The 24,248-nt window shown below is 46.5% G+C and overlaps 3 protein-coding genes across 11 annotated transcripts in view; 2 read left to right on the top strand and 1 right to left on the bottom strand.

The window, feature by feature from the left end:
* Positions 1 to 7,581: 7,581 nt before the first annotated feature.
* On the top strand, positions 7,582 to 8,806 carry PPP1R35 (protein phosphatase 1 regulatory subunit 35). The gene is made up of 4 exons (XM_059037399.2): positions 7,582 to 7,935; positions 8,016 to 8,229; positions 8,310 to 8,446; positions 8,558 to 8,806. The coding sequence occupies exons 1-4, from the start codon at positions 7,693 to 7,695 to the stop codon at positions 8,729 to 8,731; spliced, it is 768 nt and encodes a 255-aa protein (XP_058893382.1). The 5' UTR covers positions 7,582 to 7,692; the 3' UTR covers positions 8,732 to 8,806.
* A 491-nt stretch (positions 8,807 to 9,297) lies between these two features.
* MEPCE (methylphosphate capping enzyme) lies at positions 9,298 to 14,098 on the bottom strand. Of its 2 annotated transcripts, none has more exons than XM_059037389.2 (4): positions 11,755 to 14,098; positions 10,320 to 10,538; positions 10,016 to 10,142; positions 9,298 to 9,897 (listed from the first exon to the last, which is right to left on the bottom strand). In XM_059037389.2, the coding sequence occupies exons 1-4, from the start codon at positions 13,429 to 13,431 to the stop codon at positions 9,845 to 9,847; spliced, it is 2,076 nt and encodes a 691-aa protein (XP_058893372.1). In that variant the 5' UTR covers positions 13,432 to 14,098; the 3' UTR covers positions 9,298 to 9,844. The 2 variants fall into 2 exon arrangements, with proteins under 2 accessions (XP_058893372.1, XP_066868613.1); XM_067012512.1 differs by having other exon boundaries at positions 9,298 to 9,741; positions 11,755 to 14,003.
* A 1,119-nt stretch (positions 14,099 to 15,217) lies between these two features.
* Positions 15,218 to 24,248, top strand: part of ZCWPW1 (zinc finger CW-type and PWWP domain containing 1) — a 57,682-nt gene continuing 48,651 nt past the window's right edge. For 2 of the 8 annotated variants that reach the window (XM_067012551.1, XM_059037394.2), the window contains exons 1-4: positions 18,420 to 18,526; positions 22,189 to 22,248; positions 23,044 to 23,297; positions 23,778 to 23,856. In XM_067012551.1, the coding sequence (XP_066868652.1) occupies positions 22,221 to 22,248; positions 23,044 to 23,297; positions 23,778 to 23,856 (361 nt within the window). In that variant the 5' untranslated portion in view covers positions 18,420 to 18,526; positions 22,189 to 22,220. Of the gene's footprint in view, positions 15,397 to 18,419; positions 18,527 to 22,188; positions 22,249 to 23,043; positions 23,298 to 23,777; positions 23,857 to 24,248 lie in introns of those variants that run through there. The other 6 variants (XM_067012550.1, XM_067012548.1, XM_067012549.1 and 3 more) reach the window with 5 other exon arrangements.

The raw sequence follows: 24,248 nt of genomic DNA on the forward strand, positions 1-24,248 counted from the left end.
GCCCCCTCACTTGGCAATCTCAGTTAACGGCGGCGGCGTTCGGGGAAGCTCCTCTGTTTCTCCTCTCCTTTGTTTTGAGTAGGTGGTGGTGGGGGAGGGGTCAGTTCCTGGACCACATTTACAATATCTCTCCTCACTCCCTCCTCCTGGGTTCCCCCTTCACACTTTCTACTGCCCCCAGTCAGGGCTTGGTTTGGTGTGGTGTGTAACTGGAATCCATCTTTGCAGGAGAGGATACAGTTCTAGAACATGCCGCCATGAGGGGACTCTGAAGTTCAGGATACAGAAGGAATCTTCCTTGCTTATCAGTTCCGTCTTAAAGGGAGGGCTTATTTTTTTAGAAAGGAAGAGCAACATCAAATTGTATTAACATAAATATGTACATGATAATTTTAAAAAAAAAGAGCACGAGCAATTCCAGCCAAAATAAATCCTAGGCAGAGTGGAGGTTGGACTTATTCGTATTGCTTCTTCTTTTTTTTTTTTTTTTGTGGTACGCAGGCCCTTCACCGTTGTGGCCCCTCCCGCCGCGGAGCACAGGCTCCGGACGTGCAGGTTCAGCGGCCGTGGCTCACATGCCCAGCCGCTCCGCTGCATGTGGGATCTTCCCGGACCGGGGCACGAACCCGCGTCCCCTGCATCGGCAGGCGGACTCTCAACCGCTGTGCCACCAGCAAAGCCCTAGCGGCCAGATTTTAAAAAAATGTTTTATAGTTATTCTTTTTGCTTAAAAATCAATTATTTAATTAATTATTTTTAACGAAATACAGTTGATTTACAATGTTGTGTTAGTTTCAGGTATACAGAAAAGTGATTCAGTTATATGTACATTCATTCTCTTTACATCCTCTTCAGTTATAGGTTATTATAAGATACTGAGTATAGTTCCCTGTGCTATATAGGCTATACAGTAGGTCCTTATTGGTTACCTATTTTATACATAGTAGTGTGTATATTTTAATCCCAAACTCTTAATTTATCCACCTCCCTTTCCCCTTTGGTAACCATAAGTTTGTTTTCTGTGTCTGTGCATCTATTTCTGTTTTGTAAATAAGTTTATTTGTATCATTTTTTTAGATTCCACATGTAAGGGATATCATATGATATTTGTCTTTCTCTGTCTAGCTTATTTCACTTAGTATGATAATCTCTAGGTCCATCCATGTTGCTGCAGATGGCATTATTTCATTCTTTTTTATGGCTGAGTAATATTCCTGTGTGTGTGTGTGTGTGTGTGTGTGTGTGTGTGTGTGTGTGTGTGTATACCACATCTTCTTTATCCATTCATCTGTTGATGGACACTTAGGTTGTTTCCACGTCTTGGCTGTTGTAAATATTACTGCTATGAACATTGGGGTGCATGAATCTTTCCGAATTATGGTTTTCTCCAGGTACATGCCCAGGAGTGGGATTGCTGGATTATACAGTAGTTCTATTTTTATTTTTTTAAGGAACCTCCATACTGTTCTCCATAGTGGCTGTATCAATTTACATTCCCACCAACAGTGTAGGAGGGTTCCTTTTACTCCACACCCTCTCCAGCATTTACTGTTTGTAGACTTTTTTTTTTTTTTTTTTTGCGGTACGTGGGCCTCTCACTGTTGTGGCCTCTCCTGTTGCAGAGCACAGGCTCCAGATGCGCAGGCTCAGTGGCCATGGCTCACAGCTCCAGCCGCTCTGCGGCATGTGGGATCCTCCCGGACCAGGGCACGAACCGGTGTCCCCTGCATCAGCAGGCAGACTTTCTACCACTGCGCCACAAGGGAAGCCCTGTTTATAGACTTTTTGATGATGGCCATTCTGATTGATGTGAGGTGAAGTGGCTAGATTTTAAGACTGAGGAATTGAGTTTACTGAATTCATGGCTAGGGTTCCTATAGGGCATTTATATCCATCATCACAGCCCAGGCCTGAGGGCTGGGGGATAGGGTACAGTTTCAAGTTTCAGCTCCAACACTTCCTGGGTGCCAAAGCTATCTCAGCCAACTTTGAAAAAAAAAACACCAAAAACCCAAAGGTTTTTTTTTTTTTCTAAATCATAGAAATGTTCTAATATATACAAAAGTAAAGAAAAATATTATGATAAACCCCCATGTACCCATCACCCAGCTTCAACAATCACCCACATTTGGCTAATCTTGTTTCCTCTATACACCCACCCTCACACACTGCCCTTCTTCGCAGCCCCAGCACTATTATTATTATTATTATTTTTTGCGGTACGCGGGCCTCTCTCTGTTGTGGCCTCTCCCGTTGCAGAGCACAGGCTCCGGACGCGCAGGCTCAGCGGCCATGGCTCACGGGCCTATCCGCTCCGCGGCACGTGGGATCCTCCCGGACCGGGGCACGAACCCGTGTCCCCTGCATGGGCAGGCGGACTCTTAATCACTGCGCCACCAGGGAAGCCCCAGTATTACTTTTAATTAAAATTTTTATTGAGATCACTGTAGATTCACACGCAGTTGTAAGAAATAATACAGAAACATCCCTCGTACACTTTCCACAGTTTCCCCCCATGGTAACTGCTATAGACTGAATATTTGTGTCCCCTGAAAGTTCCTATAATGAAACCTAATCCCCAAAGTGTTGGTATTTGGAGGTGGGGTCTTTGGGAGGTGATTAGTGCCCTTACTAAAGAGACCCCAGAGAGCTCCCTTACCCCTCTCACCATGTGAGGGCACAATGAGAAGATAGCCACCCATGAACCAAGAAGTGGTTCCTCACCAGACATGGACTCTGCCAGGACCTTGATCTTGGACTTCCCAGCCTCCAGAACTGTGAGAAATCAATTCCTGTTGTTTATAGCCACCCAGTCTGTGGTATTCTGTTAATAGCAGCATGAACCAACTAAAGCAGTAACATTTTGCAAAACTATACTATACTGTGACAACCAGGATGTTGCCGTTCACATAATCCGCCAATGTCATTAACATTTCCCAGTTTTGTACTCGTGTGTATGTGTATGTATTAAGTTCTATATAGTTTAAAAATTTTTTTTAATTTAACTTTTTTTATACTGGGGTATAGTTGATTACAATGTTGTCTTAGTTTCAGGTGTACAGAAAAGTGGTTCAGTTATACATATACATATACACATTCTTTTTCAGATTCTTTTCCCATATAGATTATTACAGAGTATTGAGTAGAGTTCCCTGTGGTATGCAGTAGGTCCTTGTTGGTTATCTATCTTATATAAGGTAGTGTGTATATGTTAATCCCAGGCTCCTAATTTATCCCCACCACCACCTTTCCCCTTTGACAACCATAAGTTTGTTTTTGAAGTCTGTGAGTCTGTTTCTGTTTTGTAAATAAGTCCATTTTTATTATCTTTTTAGATTCCACATTATAAGTGACATCATATGATACGTCTTTCTCTGTCTGACTGAGTTCACTTAACGTGATAATCTCTAGGTCCATCCATGTTGCCGCCAATGGCATTATTTCCTTTTTTTTTATGGCTGAGTAGTATCCCATTGTATATATGTACCACCTCTTCTTTATCCATTCCTCTGTCGATGGACATTTAGGTTGCTTTCATGTCTTGGCTATTGAAAATAGTGCTGCTATGAACATTGGGGTGCATGTATATTTTCAAACTATGGTTTTCTCCAGATATATGCCCAGGGGTGGGATTGCTGGATTATATGGTAGTTCTATTTTTATTTTTTTAAGGAGCCTCCATACTGTTCTCCATAGTTGTACCAATTTTCATTCTCATCAAGAGTGTAGGAGAGTTCCCTTTTCTCCACACCCTCTCCAGCGTTTATTGTTTGTAAACTTTTTGATGATGGCCGTTCTGAGTAGTGTGAGGTGATACCTCATTGTAGTTTTGATTTGAATTTCTCTAATAATTAGCGATGTTGAACATCTTTTCATGTGCTTTTTGGAGCACTGTATGTCTTCCTTGGATAAATGTCTATTTAGATCTTCTGCCCTTTTTTTGATTGGGTTATTTTTTTTGATATTGAGCTGCACAAGCTGTTTGTATATTTTGGAGATTAATCCCTTATCGGTAGCATCGTTTGCAAATATTTTCTCCCATTCTGTGCGTTGTCTTTTCATTTTGTTTATGTTTTCCTTTGCTGTGCAAAAGCTTTTAAGTTTAATTAGGTCCCATTTGTTTATTTTTGTTTTTATTTTCATTACTCTAGGAGGTGGATCCAAAAAGATATTGCTGTGATTTATGTCAAAGAGTGTTTTGCCTATGTTTTCCTCTAAGCGTTTTATAGTATCTGGTCTTACATTTAGGTCTTTAATCCATTTTGAGTTTATTTTTTTGTATGGTGTTATAGAATGTTCTAATTTCATGCTTTTACATGTAGCTGCACAGTTTTCCCAGGACCCTTTATTGAAGAAACTGTCTTTTCTCCATTGTATATTATTGCCTCCTTTGTCATAGATTAATTCTATCCTGTTCCATTGATCTATATTTCTGTTCTTGTGCCAGTACCATACTGTTTTGATTACTGTAGTATATAGTATATTTTGAAGTCAGGGAGCCTGATTCCTCCAGCTCCATTTTTCTTTCTCAGGATTGCTTTGGCTATTCAGGGTCTTTTTTGTTTCTATACAAATTAAATTTTTTTTTGTTCTAGTTCTGTGAAAAATGCCATTGGTAATTTGATAGGGATTGCATTGAATCTGTGGTTGCCTTGGGTAGTATAGTCATTTTGACAATATTGATTCTTCCAATCCAAGAACATGGTATATCTTTCCATCTGTTTGTGTCATCTTTGATTTCTTTCATCAGCGTCTTATAGTTTTCAGATTACAGGTCTTTTGCCTCCTTAGGTAGGTTTATTCCTAGGTATGTTATTCTTTTTGATGTGATGGTAAATGGGCTTGTCTCCTTAATTTCTGTTTCAGATCTTTCGTTGAAGTTCTGTGTAGTTTTATCACCTGTGTAGGTTCCTGTATCTACCACCACAGTAAAGGAAATGAACAGTTCCAAAAGCAAAGAAAAACTCTGGGGTTACACCTTTTATGACCACACCCACCTCCTTCCCACCACCTGCATCTCTTCCACTTCGTCCCTAACACTTGGCAGCCACAGAATCTGTCTTCCATTTCTAAATTTTTGTAATTTCCAAAATGTTATATAAATGGAACCATATAGCACCTAATTTTTTTGAGTTGACTTTTTTTGCTCAGCATAATAACCTGGCAATTTATCCAAGTTGTTGCATGTTATCAGTAGTATGCACCTTCTGACTGCTGATTAGTATTCTATGGCATTAAGTGAATCATAGTTTAAGTCTTTACCTGTTGGAGGACACTGAGTTGTTTTCAGTTTTTGTCTATTATGAATAAAGCTGCTATCAACATTGGCATGTAGGTTTTAAAATGCCCAGGGATATGAAATTAGTTACCACATTCTGGGGGCCAGGGGTGCTTACTGGGTCCATCATTGCTTCTAAGGGCTTTTCAGTAGACAGAATTAGTATATGCTTTTCAATGTAAACTAAAATATTCCATGGGTTCATAAGATACTTCCTAAATTCAAGAGGAAGGGGAATTTGCATAACATCATTGATTTTATATTTGTATGTCTTTTCTCCTATGCCAAAATTCCATTTCTGATAACATCAACATAATTATGTTCTATCCTACCCATTTTCACTTATTCCCAACAATATGACTACTGAATATAATTTAAGATTTTATGGCAGTTTAAAATTTTTTTGAACAGCAGTTAAGTTTGTCTTTAGGGTTGATTTTTTTGGATGTATAGCTAAATTACTGTGTTTTTCAAGTCATTCAGAAGAGTTCCCATCTGTGTAGTTAGTTAGTTTCCATCTGTGTAGTAAATATACATTTAGGTTCATTTGTTTCATCTTACTTTCAACTTTTAGGGACTGATTTTTTTTTTTTTTTTTTTTTTTTTTTTTTTTTTTTTTGCGGTATGCGGGCCTCTCACTGCTGTGGCCTCTCCCGTTGCAGAGCACAGGCTCCGGCGCAGGCCTAGCGGCCATGGCTCACGGGCTTAGTTGCTCCGCGGCATGTGGGATCTTCCCGGACCAGGGCACGAACCCGTGTCTCCTGCATCGGCAGGCGGATTCTCAACCACTGCGCCACCAGGGAAGCCCTTAGGGACTGATTTTTAAAAATTAATTTGTATCATATAATCATGTAAAACATGTACGTTTCCGAAGTCAAATATACAAAACAAAGTATACAGATGGTCCCTGACCTGTGATGGTTTGATTTACGATTTTTCAATTTTATGATGGTGTGAAAGCAATAAGCATTCAGTAGAAACCGTACTTCAAATTTTGAATTTTGATATTTTTCCCGGGCTTGCAATGTATGGAACCATAGTGTACTATGGTACCATAGTGTCTTGTGATGCTGGGCAGAGGCAGTGAGTTGCAGCTTCCAGTCAACCTCGTGGTCATGAGGGTAAACAACGTGATACACTTAAAACCATTCTGTACCCACTTTCAGCACAGTATTCAATACATTACATGAGATATTCAACACTTTATTATAAAATAGGCTTTGTGTTACATGATTCTGTCCAACTATATGCTAAATTAAGTGTTCTGAGCACATTTAAGGTAGGCTAGGCTAAGCTATGATGGTGAATAGGTTAGGTGTGTTAAATGCATTTTCGACTTAACGATATATTTCTCTCAACATAACCCCATCATAAGTGGAGGAAGATCTGCAGTAGAGGGAATGGGCATACTTATTCCTGACTTTAGTAGGAAAGCCTCTAGTTTCACCATTGAGATTCTCGAAAACTTTTTTTGTAAAATATGGGTAACACCATCCATTCTATCTGATCTTCCACAGCATTTCTTGGAAGGGAAAGTATGTGAAAACAAACTGAAAAGTGACACAGAAACATGCCTGTTGACTGTTAACGCATTTTGGGAGAGCCTCAAAAGTCTTGAACCCAACTTAGTACATAAAACAGAAGAAGAAACAGAGGCGCACAGAACTGAGAGGGCCTACCCCAAGGAACATTTAGGGAATGAGGCGAGAGCTCCCGTTTCCTGCCCTGCAGTCCGGGATAAATCCACGGAGCCTTATTATTATTTTTTTTAAACTGTACTTACATGCAGATATTTATTTTTTATATAGATGAATATTGTAGTGGATCTTCGAAGGGTAAAAAGTCACAAAAGGCCGCAAGGCTGAATGAGGCTGCTGTCGCCCAGGCAACCACGGTCGCCTAGGAGGGAGTCCGGGGCTGGAGTCAGCGGGCCACGCCCTTACTCAAACTGGGAAGCTCCGGTCCGAGTTCGGGGGCGACGGAACACCCGGAGATGCTGTGGAGGCACGGAGTAGGGAGGTCCACTATGGGGACGCTGGACCGTTAATAGGGAGGACTGACACACTCTGGATCCCAGAGAAGACCAGGTGGTGACGATTGGATAGGGCAACGACGCTGTAGCGCAAGTTTCTAAATGAAACTGGTCCTAATGAGGACCCATAGAGCTTCCAAGGGCTTCAGCTCTAAAACCCCGGCCTGGGGGCGGGGCGAGGCTATGTGGGCGGAAGCCTGCCGGGAGGCGGGGAGCGGGGCAACGGAAATGACGCTTAGGCGCACCAGTAGGGCGGGGCGGGCGCTAACGGTTTTCGGTAGCGCCGTTTTAGAGGGGCGGGGGAGAGGAGGTGGCGGTGGCGAGTCCGTGTCCCGTGACCCTTGGCCCTCAGCGACCCTCGCACCCCTGCAGACATCTCAAGATGATGGGCTGTGAGGAGTCAGAGCTGGAGTCGGTGGAAGGGGGAGAGGCCGTGGCTGACCCGGGGCCACCCCCAGAACCCCGAGCTCCCGAGCCCGGAGCCCCAGTGCCGGAGCCCGGCCTGGACCTGAGCCTGAGCCTGAGTCCTCTATCCGAGAGCCCCGGGCGTGGGCGGTCCAACTGCAGCCCGGGACGGCGGAAGGGGCGGGCGGACCGGCGGGGCGGGGCCCGCAAGGGGCGGCAGGTGAGCTGGGGGAAGGCCTGGCCGCCAGCCCGCCGACGACCCCGCGCCTACCTCTTCACCGCCCCGCTCTCTGCTTCCAGGTCCGCTTCCGCCTGGCGCCGCCCTCCCCGGTACGGTCCGAGCCGCCGCAGGACCTGGGGATGCCCGCGCAGCAGAGCAGCCTGGCCCTGAGCTTCGAGCTGCAGGCCGCGCGGGCCGCAGCCGGGGGCCAGTTCGATGCCGCGAAGGCCGTGGAAGAACAGCTGAGAAAGTCGTTCCAGACCCGCTGCAGCCTGGAAGAGAGCGTGGCCGAGGGTGAGGGGGGCAGGCGGCCGGCCGGGCGCGGGAGCGGGGGTGCGAGGCGCCGCTCACTTCCGCTCCTCCTGCGGTCTCAGGGCTGAACGTGCCGCGCTCTAAGCGGCTCTTCCGAGACCTGGTGAGCCTGCAGGTGCCCGAGGAACAGGTTCTGAACGCCGCACTGAGGGAGAAACTGGCGCTCCTGCCGCCGCAGGCCCGAGCCCCGCCTCCAAAGGTGAGGGACCTGGGCTTGAGTCTCCCCTACCCCGTCCTCCCTCCTCCCCAACTGCCAGGGTTTCTGTCCCCTCCCCGAGGGTAACCTTGCTTTGTGCTCCAACTCCAACAGGAGCCACCTGGGCCAGGGCCAGACATGACCATTTTGTGTGATCCAGAAACATTATTTTATGAATCTCCACACCTGACCCTGGAAGGTCTGCCCCCTCTCCGGCTTCAACTCCGGCCCCGCCCTTCAGAGGATACCTTCCTTATGCATCGGACACTGAGGCGATGGGAAGCGTAGACTTGGGGGCTCCCTGGATTGCTAGTTCATATTTTTTTGTTTTTAAACCGAGAATAAAGTGGTTTTGTTAACAAATGGGACTCTTCTTGGGAGCCTTGAGACGGGGTCAAGCCTCAGGTTGGAAGCTGCCAGAAAGTCAAGGTTTTGGCCCTCCTTTAAAGGAACTTGGTAGTGATGAGAAATAGAGCAGGCAGGTGGTCTGGTCCTAAAAGTGCCTTTTTCTAGTTCCACTTCGACTCCATGGTTAACTCTTCCAAAGTTAGCCTTGTGCCCAAAGCTTACGTAAAAACATTTTGTCAGTGTTTTTTGTGGGGAGGATAGATGGATTCTTCAAGTTTCACATCAAAGTTCACATACCCCTTTTTCCTGGCCTAGGGTTCTGTACACTTGTGTGTGGGTCTAGTTAGCTGAATTCAGCAGTCTTCCCAACCACTGAAAAACCTGCCCTCTTCCTTAAGACTATAGTTTGGGCAGAGAGGAAGCACAGGTTCTACCAGGAGGCACCGTCCCAACCCACCACCACCCTCCCCTGTCCCCCCCTCAAACTAGAATGTGCCAGACACAGGTGTGTGGGCCACTGCCCTAAACATCAAGTTTATTGTGCTGTTCTCACATTCCAAACCCAACCCCCTCTCCCAGTGAGGGACAGCAGAGGGAAGGATTTTCACAGTACCTGCATGCCTCCCCAGCAACGTCCCCCTCTTAACCCTCAGTCCATCTATCCGTGGTCCACTGAAACGCAGCTAGGGACAAGGGCCGAGGAGAAATGGGAACCTCTCCTTGGGAGAACAGGAGGAAGAGGCTAGAGAACTCGATACCCCCCACCTCCCATGCCCTCGGAGAACAGAGGGCAGCAAACAGTCCATGCCATCCAGCCCAGTGGGCTAGGGGAGAGGAAGATGATGGTGACTCCAGCACAGCTGGGCTTGCTGCTTAGGTGCCAGAGGTGTAGGGAAGAGGCTGGGGCAGCAACACAGGAAAAGCTTTCTCAGCAGATCCAGGAGAGGAAACTATTTTTGGAGGCAGAAAGAAAAGACCTTGGGATACTTTCCTCTCCCCCCCCAGGTCCTCTGGAGCAGCGGGCAGCTTCACACTTTCTGTTCAGGGGGCCACTTAGTGGCTGGGGGAATGGGCCTTGTGGAACAGGTACACAGGACGCTGGAAGCCTGAGGGAAGAGTTCGCAATCAGGAGGGGTTTTGGCAGGACCTTAAGGCTCCACAGGGTCTGCACCCTGCACCAGGACTGGCCTCCCTTCCTCCCCCAACAAAATAAGCCAGCCTTACCTCTGGAGGTGTTGTGGGGTGTGGCCACAAGCTCATAGCTGGAGAAGCCCACTTCTGGGGATGTCAGGTAGGAACTGAACTGCTCTGGCTTCAGCTGAATTCGATAGTAGTTCTTGTAGATTGTTTCCTAGGGAGGAGGGCCAGGGATCACTTTAGCTCGTTGCTTTCTCTGCTGGTGGAGGAAGATGTCCACCCAGGGGGCCTTTTCACCTTGCTCAGAAAGCCCTCTTTGCGCTGCTTTGAGGCCCTCCTTGCCTCAACTAACGGAAGGATAGGCCCAACTTCCACAGACACCCCAACTCACCGTGAGAGTCTTTCTCCTGCCGTAGGATGACCAAGGCTGGGGCTCCAGGACCAGGATGCCCCCAGGATGTAGGTGCCGGTAGATTCGGCGAAACATGCGCTTCAGCCCCTCGTCTCCCCAGTTGAGATGCACCCACTTGGTGAGGCTGAGGCAGAGCACCACATCATACTCGGGTTTTTGGGCCTCCACCAGCTCATCTCGATCCAGCACATAGTTACCCTGAGAGCAAGAATTAGGGGTGAGGTCAACAGAGGCATAAAAGAACCACTGCCCCCTCACAACCCACTCTGCAGCCTCACTTTAGTCCTTGGCCACCATCTTCTTTGACACTCCTCAAAATAACTCCCCAATGGTGCCCTGTTTGAGTCTCATTTTCTTGCTTTCTATTGGTGGTAAGCCAATCAAACATAAAAAGGGAACTTGGGTAACTTTAAATTGAGCAAATTATCCACAAGATCACCAAAGCTGGGGTCAAATTGCAGAGGAAGAATGGTAGGGTTCTCCCAAGACCCTGTCCACTACTTATTCCCACCCCACAGTCATTAAGCTGAGAGATTCAACGTTATGCAAAGGGCCCCAACCCAGGTCTGAAAGGGAGAACTGTGGGTTCCTTCCCTGTAGTTGGGACTGGCAAAGTTTCAGGCCTATTCTTTTTCTCCCAGAGAAATGAAGAACCCCATCCCTCAGGAAACCTTTTCTAGATGATAAGCTCATTACCACCCTCTGCAAAGTCCATTCTTCTAGGTTGTAACCCAACACACTCACTGCCAGCTATTCCTGTAGCTGGCCTAACTGGAGCATTTTATGGGAATCCACCTGCAGTCACGGGGCAGACACTGAAGACATGGTACTCTCTTCTGCTTCCCCATCCCATCATCTAGGGTCAGTGTGGAGATGACCTAAGGCCAAGCCGCTAAGGTTCCTGGCCACTGACAATCAATTCTGCATCTAATGCAAACAAGGTCCCTATCAAGGGACAGAAACTAATTAGTCAGCCACTACCCTAATCCCCCCCCACCCCCATCCCAAGACATTCTATGTCTGAAACCCATCCCTTCATGCACCTTCAGCAGGTTGGAGGACAAGTTTTCATCTGGACCACATCCTCTAACGGGGAAGGTAGACAGGTCTGGATTACAGTACTGGCCAAGAGCAGGGCAAGAGGAATCTGCCCCAATTGTGGGGCTTGCAGTCATGAGAAAGGACTCCAAGTAGAGCCCCCGTCCCCGCCCCCCCCCCCGACCCAATTTATAGGGGGAGAAACACACCCAGTGGAATCAATCGCAGATTCAGACCCTTCTCTGGAGGAGCTGCTTTTCCTAGGGAGGGGTGCATGCACAGACACCCTCTGGGCCATAACCTTTCCCTGCCATGTTCCCATTTAATCTCATCTTCATTCCTGGCCCCTGTCCCAAGAGCCTGTGAACCCTCTTACCGTGACGAAGACAACATTGTTGGGGAAGACGGATGTGTCTGCTCCATCCAAGGGCACTTGGGGTGCAGCAATGGGACCCCGGCTGGCTGTCAGTGAGGCTGGGAAGTAGCTTCTCTTTCGGACGGTTGTGGTCCCTTCCTCACTCTCTGCTCCTGGGGCCCCGTCAGAAGTCTGGGGTGGCAGACGCAGCTCTTCGGACAGGTAGTGTCGGATGTTTTGGCGGGCCGAGTGGATGAGCTGGGCATCAATATCCAGGCCCACCATGCGGGACGGGCCCCACTTACAGGCAATGCTCAGGGTCAAATGGCCCACATTGCAGCCCAGATCTAGGACGTCCCGACCCCGAAACCACTCAGGCTTCAATACCCGAAGGCGCCCGTCCTCACAGGAAGGATTGCGGTACCCATAGTACTTGGAAAAATTCCCATACTGGAACTTGCACTGTTGCTTTTTGAAGCCCGCAGCAGGTAGTGGGTGGAGGTGGTGGCGGCCTCCCCCACTCCCTCGGCCCTTTTCCTTGGGACCCTGGCCTCCACCCCTAGCCCCTGCCTCTGACTTGCTGGAAGTCCTGCGACGTTTGCGGTGTCGTGAGGAGGAAGACGGGGGTGCAGAGGTAACTGAGGCAGCTGGAGGGGCTGAAAGGGAGCCTGAGGGACCCTGTAGGGCAGATGGAAGGGGAGACACGACCTCATCCCTGCAGTTGATGGCTGTGTTGAGTTCATAGGGTTCGGGGGCGTCCCGGTTCTGGCCTCTATGCTGCTGCTGCTGCTGCGGGGTGCCCTCCCCATGGAGTGAGGAAGTGAGGGGGGCTGTGGGCAGCACGGAGTGGCTATCATTCCCTCCAGCTGCCTGCTGCTGCTGCTGCTGCTGGTGGTGCTGTCCCCGGTGTCTATGCCGCTTCCGACCAGTCTTGAGTGGCGAAGCAAGGACTACTTGGGCCTCATCAGTGCAAGTATTGAGACTGAGAGGGTCTGTAATATCTTTGGGGATGAGGATCTCCACTGGATCTCGCCCCTTGGCCGGAAGTGGGGATGACTTAGGGGTCTCCGCATTGAGTGCGCGGCTCACTTCCTCATCCAGGAGACTATTCAGGTTCAATGGATCAAAGATATTGCCCCCCAGGAGGAAGTTGGAGGGTAAGACAGAGTCACAGTCCGAATTGACCCGCCTGCGCCTCTTGAAGGCCGGATGTTTGAAGCCTCCACCACCTCCCCCTACATTACAGCTATTTCTCCTCTTGCCCCCACCTCCCCCAGGGGGCCGGTGGGACTGATAGCCATTACGGGGTCGAGGAGGAGCAGGGGGGCCCAGTTCTGTTCCGCCCCCTCCCCGTCGCTCCTCCCCCACGTCCGGGGGAGCGGCTCGCCCGGGGGGATCCGACAAGCGGGCCTCCCCGTGCGACTGCGCCTGGGGGCCGCCCCCTCGTTGCTGCTGCGACTGACCGCCCCGAGGGGTGGATGCAGCCCCGGGGCTCTCCTTGCCGGCCCGAGAAGCCGGGGATCCCGCCGAGTGTGCGCGCGGGCCCGGCCCACGCTGTGTTCCGCCGCGGAGCTCCCCGGAGGCTGCCTCTCGGTGCGGTTGCACAGTGGGGCCGCCCCCTCCGCCCGACTCATCTTTGAGCGGCGGCGGCGGGGCCGGCACCAGAAACGGCTCCTTCTCCGCCGCCATCTCGATCATTTCCTCCCCTTATTCCGTCCCAGTCGAGGGCAACCGGGGGGACCGGGGGCTTAACCCCCCTTCCTAGACCCCGCTCGCTTCCCCCCCTTTCGCGAGTGCGCGCGCAGTTCTGCTCTTCTCCCCTAGTCTCGCGCCCAAGCGCCTCCCCCGAAGCGCGCCCTACTCGCCCGCGAGACCAAAACAAGATGCCCGCGAGACCCGAACAACTCGAGGAATCAACCGCGCGTGCGCCGACCCCTTTCTCCACTACCACTACCACTTCGCCGCGAGCGCGCACTGCTGGGGCGCGTTCCTCTCTCCCTGGAATCACGCATGCGCACTCCGCCACCACCCTGGTTGCGCGCGCATCGGAGTACGAACCAACTTAACGGCTCCGGGAGTTTAAATATAGCCCCTCTCAGCCCCCCCAAAAAGCCCACCACCCCAAACTGACACCCTACTTCCCTTCGCAGCTATGTCCGTCCCTACTGATATCCTTTGTCTCTGCCGCGCGATCCCACCCACCGTAGGCGGGGGACGGGGAGCTGGTGTGAAAAGGTCTCCTTGACACCCGACCCTTGTTCCTGAGGAATGAGTCTCAGCGGTCTCCGCCCGGCTCTAAACCCAGCAACCTCCCTACCCCGCCTCCTTCCTCCCCCTAGTGGGCAGCGCCTGCGCACACCCTTTTGGGCTTGCGCGGGTAGATGCTGCACGTGCTGGAGATGACGCCCCGCCCTCCGTCCTAGGGGCGGGGACTGTTACGTTGCTTCCTCAGGTTTGGTACACGCATCATGCGTCAGCACGACTCGGGGGGGGCGTGGCTAAGGGACGGGGCGGCCTTCATGAATTATTCATGACCTGGTTGCCCCCTGTGTCCACCTATTTAGAAGGGCTTCCGAGGGAGCGGAAGGGTGAACCTAGAAGTAGGGGAGGGGAAGGAGCGGAGCGTACTGCCCGTCTTCCTACGAACTGTTCTCAGTATAATACGACAGGTCATTTTAACTCACCCCGTGGAAAATACTCTCTGCTGAACTGGAAAAAAAAAAAAACTAAAATAGGCAATGTTGTCCAACTTCCTCTTCCCCCGAAATGGCCGAGTAGTTCTCTCGTTCCTCCGCCTTCCCCCAATCGCAATCACCTGGGGACACTACGCCCTCCTCTCCGCTGCCCCACCCACCGCCCGGACACCAACGCCTCCACCCACCACCCGACGTCTGCGCAAGAGCCCCCCAGCCCGCGGAGAGCGACTCCGACGCCCACCACAGCCACCAATAGCAGTACACCCACCACCACCGCCCCCTCGTACGCAGGCCTTCCCTAGCACACGTTGCGGCTTCGCGCCGCCTTATATAAAAACGAGTGTGGACGGAGAAGAGGCTTTGGCCTGCTTTGGGGACCCCCTGCCTCAGTCAATGGGGAAGAAGCTACTCGACGGCCTTTCCAGAGGGTGCTTGGTGGCTCGTTCTCCTTGCCAACAGCGCTTGGGGTGCGGGTCCTGTGGCTGAGAAGAGGGAGGAAGAGGCGAGAATGGGGTTAAGGGTAATCTCAAAATATCAAAATAAGGGCATGAAGGAGACTAAGAGGAAGAATGGGAATCAGGGCACGTTTCCCAGAGGAAGGAAAAGGCAGCTTGGGGCACAGAGAAAAGTTAGTAAAAGGAAGATGTGCATCTTGAACGATCAGGCGCTATTGCTGCCACCTATAAAAAAGTGAGGCCAACGAGGATTATGGGGTTTGTAGTTTTACAGGGCGTTCTGGTGGAAGATGGCGGAAATAACTCAGCTGCGCAGACGCAGAAGCCGATTCCAGTTGCGCATGCGCCTTCTCCCTGCGAGCAGGCCGCCGGTGGGGGAGGAGGTGGAGCTTGTGCGTGGCCTCGCGCCTTTCCCTGGTGGCGGGAAAACTGGCTCGAGGTTCGAGGGGCTTGGAGAATCTCTGCATTAGCCCACTCTGCTCCTCGCCCTTAGGTTCTCATCTCACCAGAAGGTAGCTGGTGCTTCTCCGCTTGCAGCTGAAGGTTCTAGGCGTGGCCAATCCTGGCACCTGTCGCCTGAGAAGTTTTCTCTTCAGGGTGCCGTCCAACTCTTGACCCCTGTCTTCAGAATCTCTAACTGCAAACTTACTCCCAACAAACAAACAAAAGTAACTCAACATCACGGCGGGCGACGACGGACCTGAGCGAGACTGCTTGCGGATCCTGGCGCCTCCGCGGGTTGGGGGTGGGGAGGCGGAGCTGAGGGGAAATTCTCTCATGGTGGGGGAGTTGTTGATGGGGAAGAGAGGCTAGAAAGCCCCTGTTTTACCCTTTGAGGAGAGTCAAGGACTTTTGGCTCTGTGGTACCTCCGGTCTTAAATGCTGTGCTTAAGACAGAATTGGTGAGGGAAGAGAGAGGGAAAAATGTGGGTCCGTCAAAGTTCTTCCCTCTGGTTTATAAGGTGGAATCAGGCCTTTTATTGTTCCAAACGTCACCTTGGTGCTCTGTGAGGCAAAATGCTGCCGGAGTCTGGGAGTCCATGGGCATGACCCCTTTAAGCGAAGACAACACAAAAAGGCTAGTTTGAGGTCAGCAATAGTTTGGGGCAAGTATGGAAGCTTTTCTGGAGTTAGATAGCAAGGGTCTGAACCAGAATCAGGGTCCTAAGGAAAGAGTCTGTTTTGGTGATAAGTGCCCGTATCTCTGTGCTTTCTTGCACTCTCTGAACCTAGAAGCTTTAGTCACCATTAATTTATTTATAAGATTATGTAGGGTTTCCTTGGTGGCGCAGTGGTTGGGAGTCCGCCTGTCGATGCAGGGCACGCGGGTTCGTGCCCCGGTCCGGGAAGATCCCACACGCCGCGGAGCGGCTGAGCCCGTGAGCCATGGCCGCTGCGCCTGCGCGTCCGGAGCCTGTGCTCCGCAACGGGGAGAGGCCGCAACAGTGAGAGGCTCGCGTACCGCAAATTATTTATAAGATTATGTAAAAGGTTTAGTTCAGGTAGTTATGACAGTAAATGTCTTGTTAGGTAGTCTGCTATGGGCAGTAAGCGTAGCGGGGATCATTTTTTCCTTCTGTCTTGTTAAAAGTTTTAAATCATGCTTGCTGAGTGCACATGAGAGAAAGAAAGAAGGAAGAAAGAGAGAGACAGGAGGGAAGAGAGAGAGAAAAAAAACTTACTGACGGAGGAATGATAATGAGCAGGGATCTACATACCGTTAGACATTAAGACAAAAAGAAATCAAACTCCAGCTTAAAGGAGATTTAAAATATAGTCTTTATTTATTTAAGAGTTATGTCTTATCTGGTGGCCATACTGAGGACTTCAAGCCTGGGAGGCAGCATCTCAAGTAACCCTGAGAAAACTGCTCCCAAAATACAGTCTTTATTTATTTATTTTACTATATATTTACTTATTTTTGTTTGTGTCTAACTCCTCCCACTAGACTGTCAGCTCAGTGAGAACAGAAACTCGGTCTTTCTTGTTCTCTGCTCAAAATATAGTCTTTTTTTAAAAAAAATATAGTCTTTAAATACAGTTTTTTGAGGCTCACAGAGTCTGTGTTAGAGGACAATTCTAAAGGGTTTCTTTTGTTCTTTTAGACCAAGGATTCCAGGGACAATATAAAGAGGGAATAATTGGATACTTAAGAGGGGAGAAATTTGTGAATATATTCTAAATGGGAAGGGGGAGGAGGATTAATGCTTTTTGAAAGATATTGACAAGACTGAATTTATTTAACTAGATCAATTCTCAAACATTTTGGTCTCAGAATACTTTTATACTCTTAAAAATTATGAAGGATTCCAAAGATTGGTTTATATCTATTTATGGATCTATTGATACTAGTATATTAGAAATTAAACTGAGAAAAAAATTAAACATTTATTAATTTTAAAATAACGATAATAAACCCATTATATAATGTTAACGTAGATAATATTTTAATGAAAAATACATTTTCCTAAATGAAAGAAAATTTAGCATGAAGAATGGTGTTGTTTTACATTTCTGCAAATCTCTTTCATGTCTGGCTTAATAGAAAACAGCTGGATTTTCATCTGTTTCTGAATTCAATCTGTTATGATATCTTGTTTTGGTTGAAGAGTATGAGAAAACTCAGCCTAACACAGATAAATAGTTGAAAAAGGGAGGGGGCCCTCAGGGGTCTTTGGATCACACTTTGAGATCTGCTGAGCTAGGTGATTTCATTCTATAATCAGTGTCATGATTTTTTTTTTTTTTTTTTTTTTGCTGTACGCGGGCCTCTCACTGTTGTGGCCTCTCCCGTTGCGGAGCACAGGCTCCAGACGCGCAGGCTCAGCAGCCATAGCTCACGGGCCCAGTCGCTCCGCGGCACGTGGGATCTTCCCGGCCCGGGGCACGAACCCGTGTCCCCTGCATCGGCAGGCGGATTCTCAACCGCTGTGCCGCCAGGGAAGCCCAGTGTCATGATTTTTAGTGTTCTAAATTAAAGAAAACTATTTTTTGGAACAGCTCATTCACCTTCCCTTGGTTCCCTTTATTATTTCTAAGTTATTTCCCCTCCTTATTCATCCTTCTTTCTTATGTCAGTTCAGTAGTTAGGATCTGGTTATGGAACTTTCTGTTAGTTTCACACTTAAAGCTTTATTGGATTTTTTTGTCTCTCTTTTTTCATCTAAGGTCAGAAAAAAGAAATTAAAACCTCAAATGTTGGGCTTCCCTGGTGGCCCAGTGGTTGAGAGTCCGCCTGCCGATGCAGGGGACACGGGGTTTGTGCCCGGGTTCGGGAAGATCCCACATGCCACGGAGCGACTGGGCCCGTGAGCCATGGCCACTGAGCCTGTGCGTCCGGAGCCTGTGCTCCGCAAAGCGATAGGCCACAGCAGTGCGAGTCCCGCGTACAGCAAAAAAAAAAAAAAAACAACACAAAACTCAAATGTTATTCCTGGGTCTAGAGTCCCCAGTCATTTCATAGCTGGCCAGGTGAAAGTTGGTGGTATTTTGTAATTTAATAACTTCCTTAAAATTGTTTTTCTCTCCGAAGTAGATTTCAACATTCGTTATTGTGGAAGAAAATACTTTGTCTGAAACAGAGGAGCAGAGACTTGACTTGTCAGACAGTGACTTCCAGACTTTCCCTTCTCTATTGATCAGGTTAGAGATTTTATTTAAAAGTAATGTTCTTCATCACACCCTCACTGTAGGTTAAGGAAAACCAGTATTCATTGCTGCTTGTATATTTACTACATCTTATTAACTCAACAATGATCCACAATTTTATCTAGTTGGTTGGGACTCCAGTAACACACTTTTGCCTAGAGAGGTCAGTATAGGTTTAGATAATGATTTGAACCTAAATATTGGAAAAATTTTGCCTTTTTAGGTTGATTAAAATACTCTTTTTATTTTAAAAATAGAGTTTAAAAAATCACTTTGAAATGGTGGTATATGTATAAAATGCTAGAGTTACACAAGAGGGTACAGTAGAGAGCTCATTTCCACGCCCAGCCACCCGTTTCCACTCTGCTGAGACACTTTTGTCAGTTTCTTGTGTATTCTTCCAGAGATAGTTAACCCATACCAAGTATCTATATAGATGAACATTTTAAAAAATCAAATTTTGTCATCTCAGGTACACTAATTTTCATTTTGTTTCTCTCATTTAGTATAGTTTTATAATTCTGATTGTCTTCATAGGGACTTCTCAGGATCATTTTTGGAATTCTAGAGTCTGGGAGAAGATATGTTTGTCATTTATTATTATTATTCCTTTTGCAGCCTAATTTTATCCAGTTTCTAGCTTCTATTTAGGATTATCATAAAGAAGGGACCGGGGCTTCCCTGGTGGCGCAGTGGTTGAGAGTCCGCCTGCCGATGCAGGGGACACGGGTTCGTGCCCCGGTCTGGGAGGGTCCCACATGCCGCGGAGCGGCTGGGACCGTGAGCCATGGCCGCTGGGCCTGCGCGTCTGGAGCGTGTGCTCCGCAAAGGGAGAGGCCACAGCGGTGAGAGGCCCGCGTACCGCAAAAAAAAAAAAAAAAAAAAAGGGACCGGTTTGCTGCAGTGATTCTCCCCCAGTGTCCCACTTGCTTTTTTTCCAGTGGCAAATAAGTTTGGGAGTTGGTGGTGAAAAGTTAAGATGGAAACAATGATAAAACGTGCTCCTTAATATATAGGAAAAGTAGTTACTGCAGAATAGCACATATCAATTATTCACATTTATGGAATGAAGAAAAGGAACAGAAAAATACCCCCCCCCAAAATTAAAAATACTTTATATTCAGCCATGCTGTGGCCACACTAAGTCAAGTCTCCAGTACCTTTTGAATTCATCTTGGGATCTGGAGGGAGGAATTCTACACCCTGAACAACTGAGTGTTTAGCTTGGCCATTTGAGGGTCGTAAAATTGTCAGCCCCTTTAGAGGGAAGACTGTATGAACCCAAAAATCCATTTTATGCTGCTTTTGGATCTCTTTATAGTGGGAGATGGCAGAGTTGGAAGATTGAGTTTCAGGTCCAGGGCCTTCAAAGTACTCAAAACCAACTGCCAGAAATAAGATCACTGAGAAGAACAGACATGTTATTAGAATTTAGAAGCCAAAACCTGGGTTCATCTTGACTCTACCATGTATTAACACTGAGGTTTTGGGCAAACCACAGCTGGGTAGAAATAATATTAATGGTGGAAAGTGAAAACTGGAAAAATGTACAAGTTCTTGGAACATCACAAGAGGAGTGTTGGCGCTGTGCTGGGTTACAAATGACTTATAGCTGTGTAGAGATGTTAACCTCTTCAGCCTTTAGTGTGGCTGGAGGCCCCCCACTCCCATCCCTCAGTGTATATGGATGTGGGCAGCCTGGTCCTTTTACCCTAGAGTACCTAGAAATATTTTCTGTGTGTTTCAATGTGTACTTTCAATGTATGCTTTACATGTGTGCTGTGATATTAAAATTATTGTGAAGCACTGAACTACTGAACTAGACAATTGGGATGTAGTGTAGCACAGTTCATAACACAAACTTATAAATCATACAGGTTCTAATCCTGATTTTTACCACTTTATCCATTACTTAATGTCTCTAAATCTCTCTAAGCCTCAATTTCCCCAGATGTAAAATGGTATCAATCTCATAGATTTATTGGGAGAATTAAATGAGATGACATATTCAAAGATTATAGTGAGTGCTCAATAAGTGTTATTCATTATTATTAGTCACAATTTTGGTAGAAATAATGAAGCAAGCTGATATTGTGTAGAACATTTGTGAGTAGATAGCTACAGATAAACTATGGATATAGAGTGAATATGCTAGATTCTTATTACTAGCTTCTCTGGGGACCTCTGCTGATTACTAAATATCTCTGAGCCATGAGTAGAAATTGCGAGAATCCAGCACGTTCGGAAATTTATTAGACTGGAAGATCTAGGTAAAGGGAAGATATACATTATAATGATGTTAATAAAGGGGGTTCTCTATGCATAGGGATGTCTGAATTAGGTGGGAGAATTTATAGGTTACTTGTGTTTTAAGTATTTAGGAGAACCTTGTGAAATGAGGTTATCCCTCCGAAGAATACTCTCACTGTTTAACTCCCAGGACTGTCCACACCCTACTACCACTACTCTGCTACTATTTATACTTCTGGCTGTTAAAAACATGTCTTGTTTTAATAAGAGGCACCAAATGGGGTTGCTTATGCTAAGCCCCAAGTCACTAAACCAAGACAACTTAATTACAATGTTAGGTCTCCCAGAAATGGAATCTTAAACCAGTTAATCAGGAATTGCCTGATCAGCACTAGTTGGGTAATCTGCCTGATAGACTCCAGTAGTCCCTTAAAGGAAAGTAACCTTGTATGACCAACCTTCTTTTTTGGCCTAGTATTACTTCCTTGTTCCTGCTCCCTTCTGCCTGTAAAAGTCTTTAATTTTGTATAGCTCCTTGGAGCTCCTGTCTATCTGGTAGATTGGATACTGCCCAATTCGTGAATTGTTGAATAAAGCCAATAAGATCCTCAAAATTTACTCAGTTGAATTTTTTTTTTAATTTTTTTTTTTTGGTTGCATTGGGTCTTTGTCGCTGCACGCAGAGGCTACTCTTTGTTGCGGTGCGCGGGCTTCTCACTGTGGTGGCTTCTCTTGTTGCCGAGCACAGGCTGTAGGCGTGTGGGCTCAGTAGTTGTGGCATGCAGGCTCTAGAGCACAGGCTCAGTAGTTGTGGTGCACGGGCTTAGTTGCTCCGTGGCATGTGGGATCTTCCCTCACCAGGGCTCGAACCCGTGTCCCCTGCATTAGCAGGTGGGTTCTTAACCACTGTGCCACCAGGGAAGCCCCTGAATTTTGTTTTTTACCAAATCACTACCACTATCATTTCTACCTACTTACAAGTGCCTACCTCATGTTGCACATGGTTCTAGGCACTTAAAACACCAAGGATTGTTGTTGATCTTTAAAACAGCAACTTTTATTATCCTCCGGCATGTAATTGGCACTGTTGAGGAGTAGAATTGTAGTCAAGAAGGCAGAAAATGTAGTTCAAGTGTCCCAGGCAAAGAGACCCTGAACCCAAGAAGACAGAGAGAGGAGAAAGTTTAAAATCATGTTGGATCAGCACTGTATAGCACAGGGAACTATATTCAGTATCCTGTGATAAACCATAATGGTAAAGAATATGAAAAAGAATATATATAAGTTTAACTGAATCACTTTGCTGTGCAGCAGAAATTAACAGAACATTGTAAATCAACTAGGCTTCAATAAAATTTAAAAAATCATGTTCAGAGTCATAGCAGTTCATTTCTTTTTTCTAACAGAGGCATAAAGAAAAGTGTAGCTTCTGAGCTGAATGATGACAACCTTGCAGAGTAAAGAAGGTGAGTCAAGAGTTACTCTCCTCTTCTTTCTCAGCCCTTGGCCATCTGGACACCTCGATTCACATGTATTTCATGTCCACTTTGTTAAATTTACTACTTTTCTAGATACTTTGAGTGAAATATATTTGAATTAGAAGCAGTCTTATTCAAGAAATGTATGAACTCGTAGGGAGAGAAGAGACATTTAGATATTTAAAACATAAATTTGAATGTGGTAAATGCCACAGGACAGGTACAAAGTATTATGGAAGCTCAGAAGAAAGATACATTACTTATACCTGGGAGGATCAGTACAATTTTCATTGCATCGTTGGTAGATTTTGACTAGGTTTTAAAAAATTTCTCTAATTTCCACTAAAATTTTGTGCAAAGTTAAAACAAACAAATTTTTAAAAAATTTCACATTTGAATAATTCCGTTTCCTGCATACTTATATTTATCACCTTTGACTTACTCAGTGGTTCTTAAACCTGGTAGTGCATCAGAATCATCTAGATAGCCTTGTAAAATTACAGATTCTTGGGCCTCACTTCAAACTACTTCATCAGAATCTTAGGGCAGGGATGAGAGGGTGGGGGGATAGGAGGGTTGGGGAAGGAAGGCCTAGGAATCTAAATTTGTTAAATAATAATTTATTTTTTCATATGATAATATTCATAATATAATATAATAATAATATTATTAATGTTTCATATCCAGATAATTCTGATATGGTCAATCAATGGCAGTATTTGGTAATTTCTGTGTTAGATTCTATATTTCATAAATTCCATTTGATGATCAAATTTCTTTCAGAATGCAGGAAGGGACCAAAGAAAACCTTTGCCCCACCTGCACAAAAACTGCATAGCCTGATGCCCTATAACCTTAACTCATCGAAGGAGGAGATCCTAGGGATCAGTTCCCCAGAGGCAGAGACCAGGCCAAGCCTGCTAAAGGCCAGGTTAGAGAATAAGAAGGAGAAAACAACCAAAGAGAATGGTACAGGCAGTGGCCAGGAGATGAAAGGAAAGGCTCAAGACAGCAAGAAAGCAGAGAAGAAAGGAAAGGTAAAAATCACAATGATGGGCTCTAGTGGGACAGTTTCTCCTAGTCACCCAGCCTGGGCAAACAGGATCTTCTCATTTCAGAAGACATTTAAATATAACATAAATTTGAATGTGGTAAATCCCACAGGGAAAATTCATCCTGTAGTTTCAGTTTTTGATTTCTTTTTGGGGTTTCTATTTTCTTTGCTAAGAGGTAAAAAGTGTTTTGATGAAAGTGTTTAGCAGGGCATACTGGGCAGGGAGGGGCTGAGGTGGGATGGAAGTGAGAGTAGAAGTAGACAAATTTTATAAACTTTTTCCTTTTCTTTGACTCCTTTACTCCCAGGAGATCTGGGATAGAGTTTGTGGGATCCTTAGGTTGACTTTATGCTCTCAGTCTTGTGAACTGACTGCCTCATCTAAAGGAGGCTTCCTTGACTAGTCACAGAGGAGGACTGGGGAAAGATGAGCAGTTTTTCTCCCCTACCCTTCTCTCTGCAGGGAAAATCAACTCTTACCAATGCAGAATTTGAGGAGATTGTCCAGATTGTGCTACAGAAGTCCCTCCAGGAGTGCTTGGGTATGGCTTATAGTGAGAGAAAAAGAGTTTCAGTTTGGCAAAGAAATTGTTATCTGAGGGGTAGAGTAAGTCGATAGCTTCTCTCCTTCCCTCCATCTTTCTAAGTAAGGAAATATTAGATGAGACTTTGAAATGAAATATTTTAAAATACTTCATCTTCTATCAACAGGACTATAGCTAAACCACCTTAGACAGAGGGTACAGACTTTTAGAAAAGTAGATTACATTGACTTCAGAATATAAAAATAGTCTCATCTAGATTTTTAAAATGTAATTTAAATTTATTTCTATGTTTACAATCTTCATAGAAAAGATAAATTATTTTTCCCAGATTTGAAGAACTTAGTCTCCATCTACCCTTGTATATTTCTGTTTCTAATACTGCTTTAACA

Source organism: Kogia breviceps, chromosome 14, assembly GCF_026419965.1.
Source record: "Kogia breviceps isolate mKogBre1 chromosome 14, mKogBre1 haplotype 1, whole genome shotgun sequence".
In the NCBI taxonomy this organism is placed as follows: Eukaryota; Metazoa; Chordata; class Mammalia; order Artiodactyla; family Physeteridae; genus Kogia; species Kogia breviceps.

Coding starts and splice junctions, on each gene's coding strand:
- PPP1R35 (XM_059037399.2), top strand. CDS start 7,693: ATGATGGGCTGTGAGGAGTCAGAGCTGGAGTCGGTGGAAGGGGGAGAG. Junction 8,230..8,309: donor GGAAGAGAGCGTGGCCGAGG/GTGAGGGGGGCA, acceptor CTGCGGTCTCAG/GGCTGAACGTGCCGCGCTCT. Junction 8,447..8,557: donor CCCGAGCCCCGCCTCCAAAG/GTGAGGGACCTG, acceptor CAACTCCAACAG/GAGCCACCTGGGCCAGGGCC.
- MEPCE (XM_067012512.1), bottom strand. CDS start 13,431: ATGATCGAGATGGCGGCGGAGAAGGAGCCGTTTCTGGTGCCGGCCCCG. Junction 10,143..10,319: donor GCAGGAGAAAGACTCTCACG/GTGAGTTGGGGT, acceptor CCTCCTCCCTAG/GAAACAATCTACAAGAACTA. Junction 9,742..10,015: donor ACCCCACAACACCTCCAGAG/GTAAGGCTGGCT, acceptor CTCCAAAAATAG/TTTCCTCTCCTGGATCTGCT.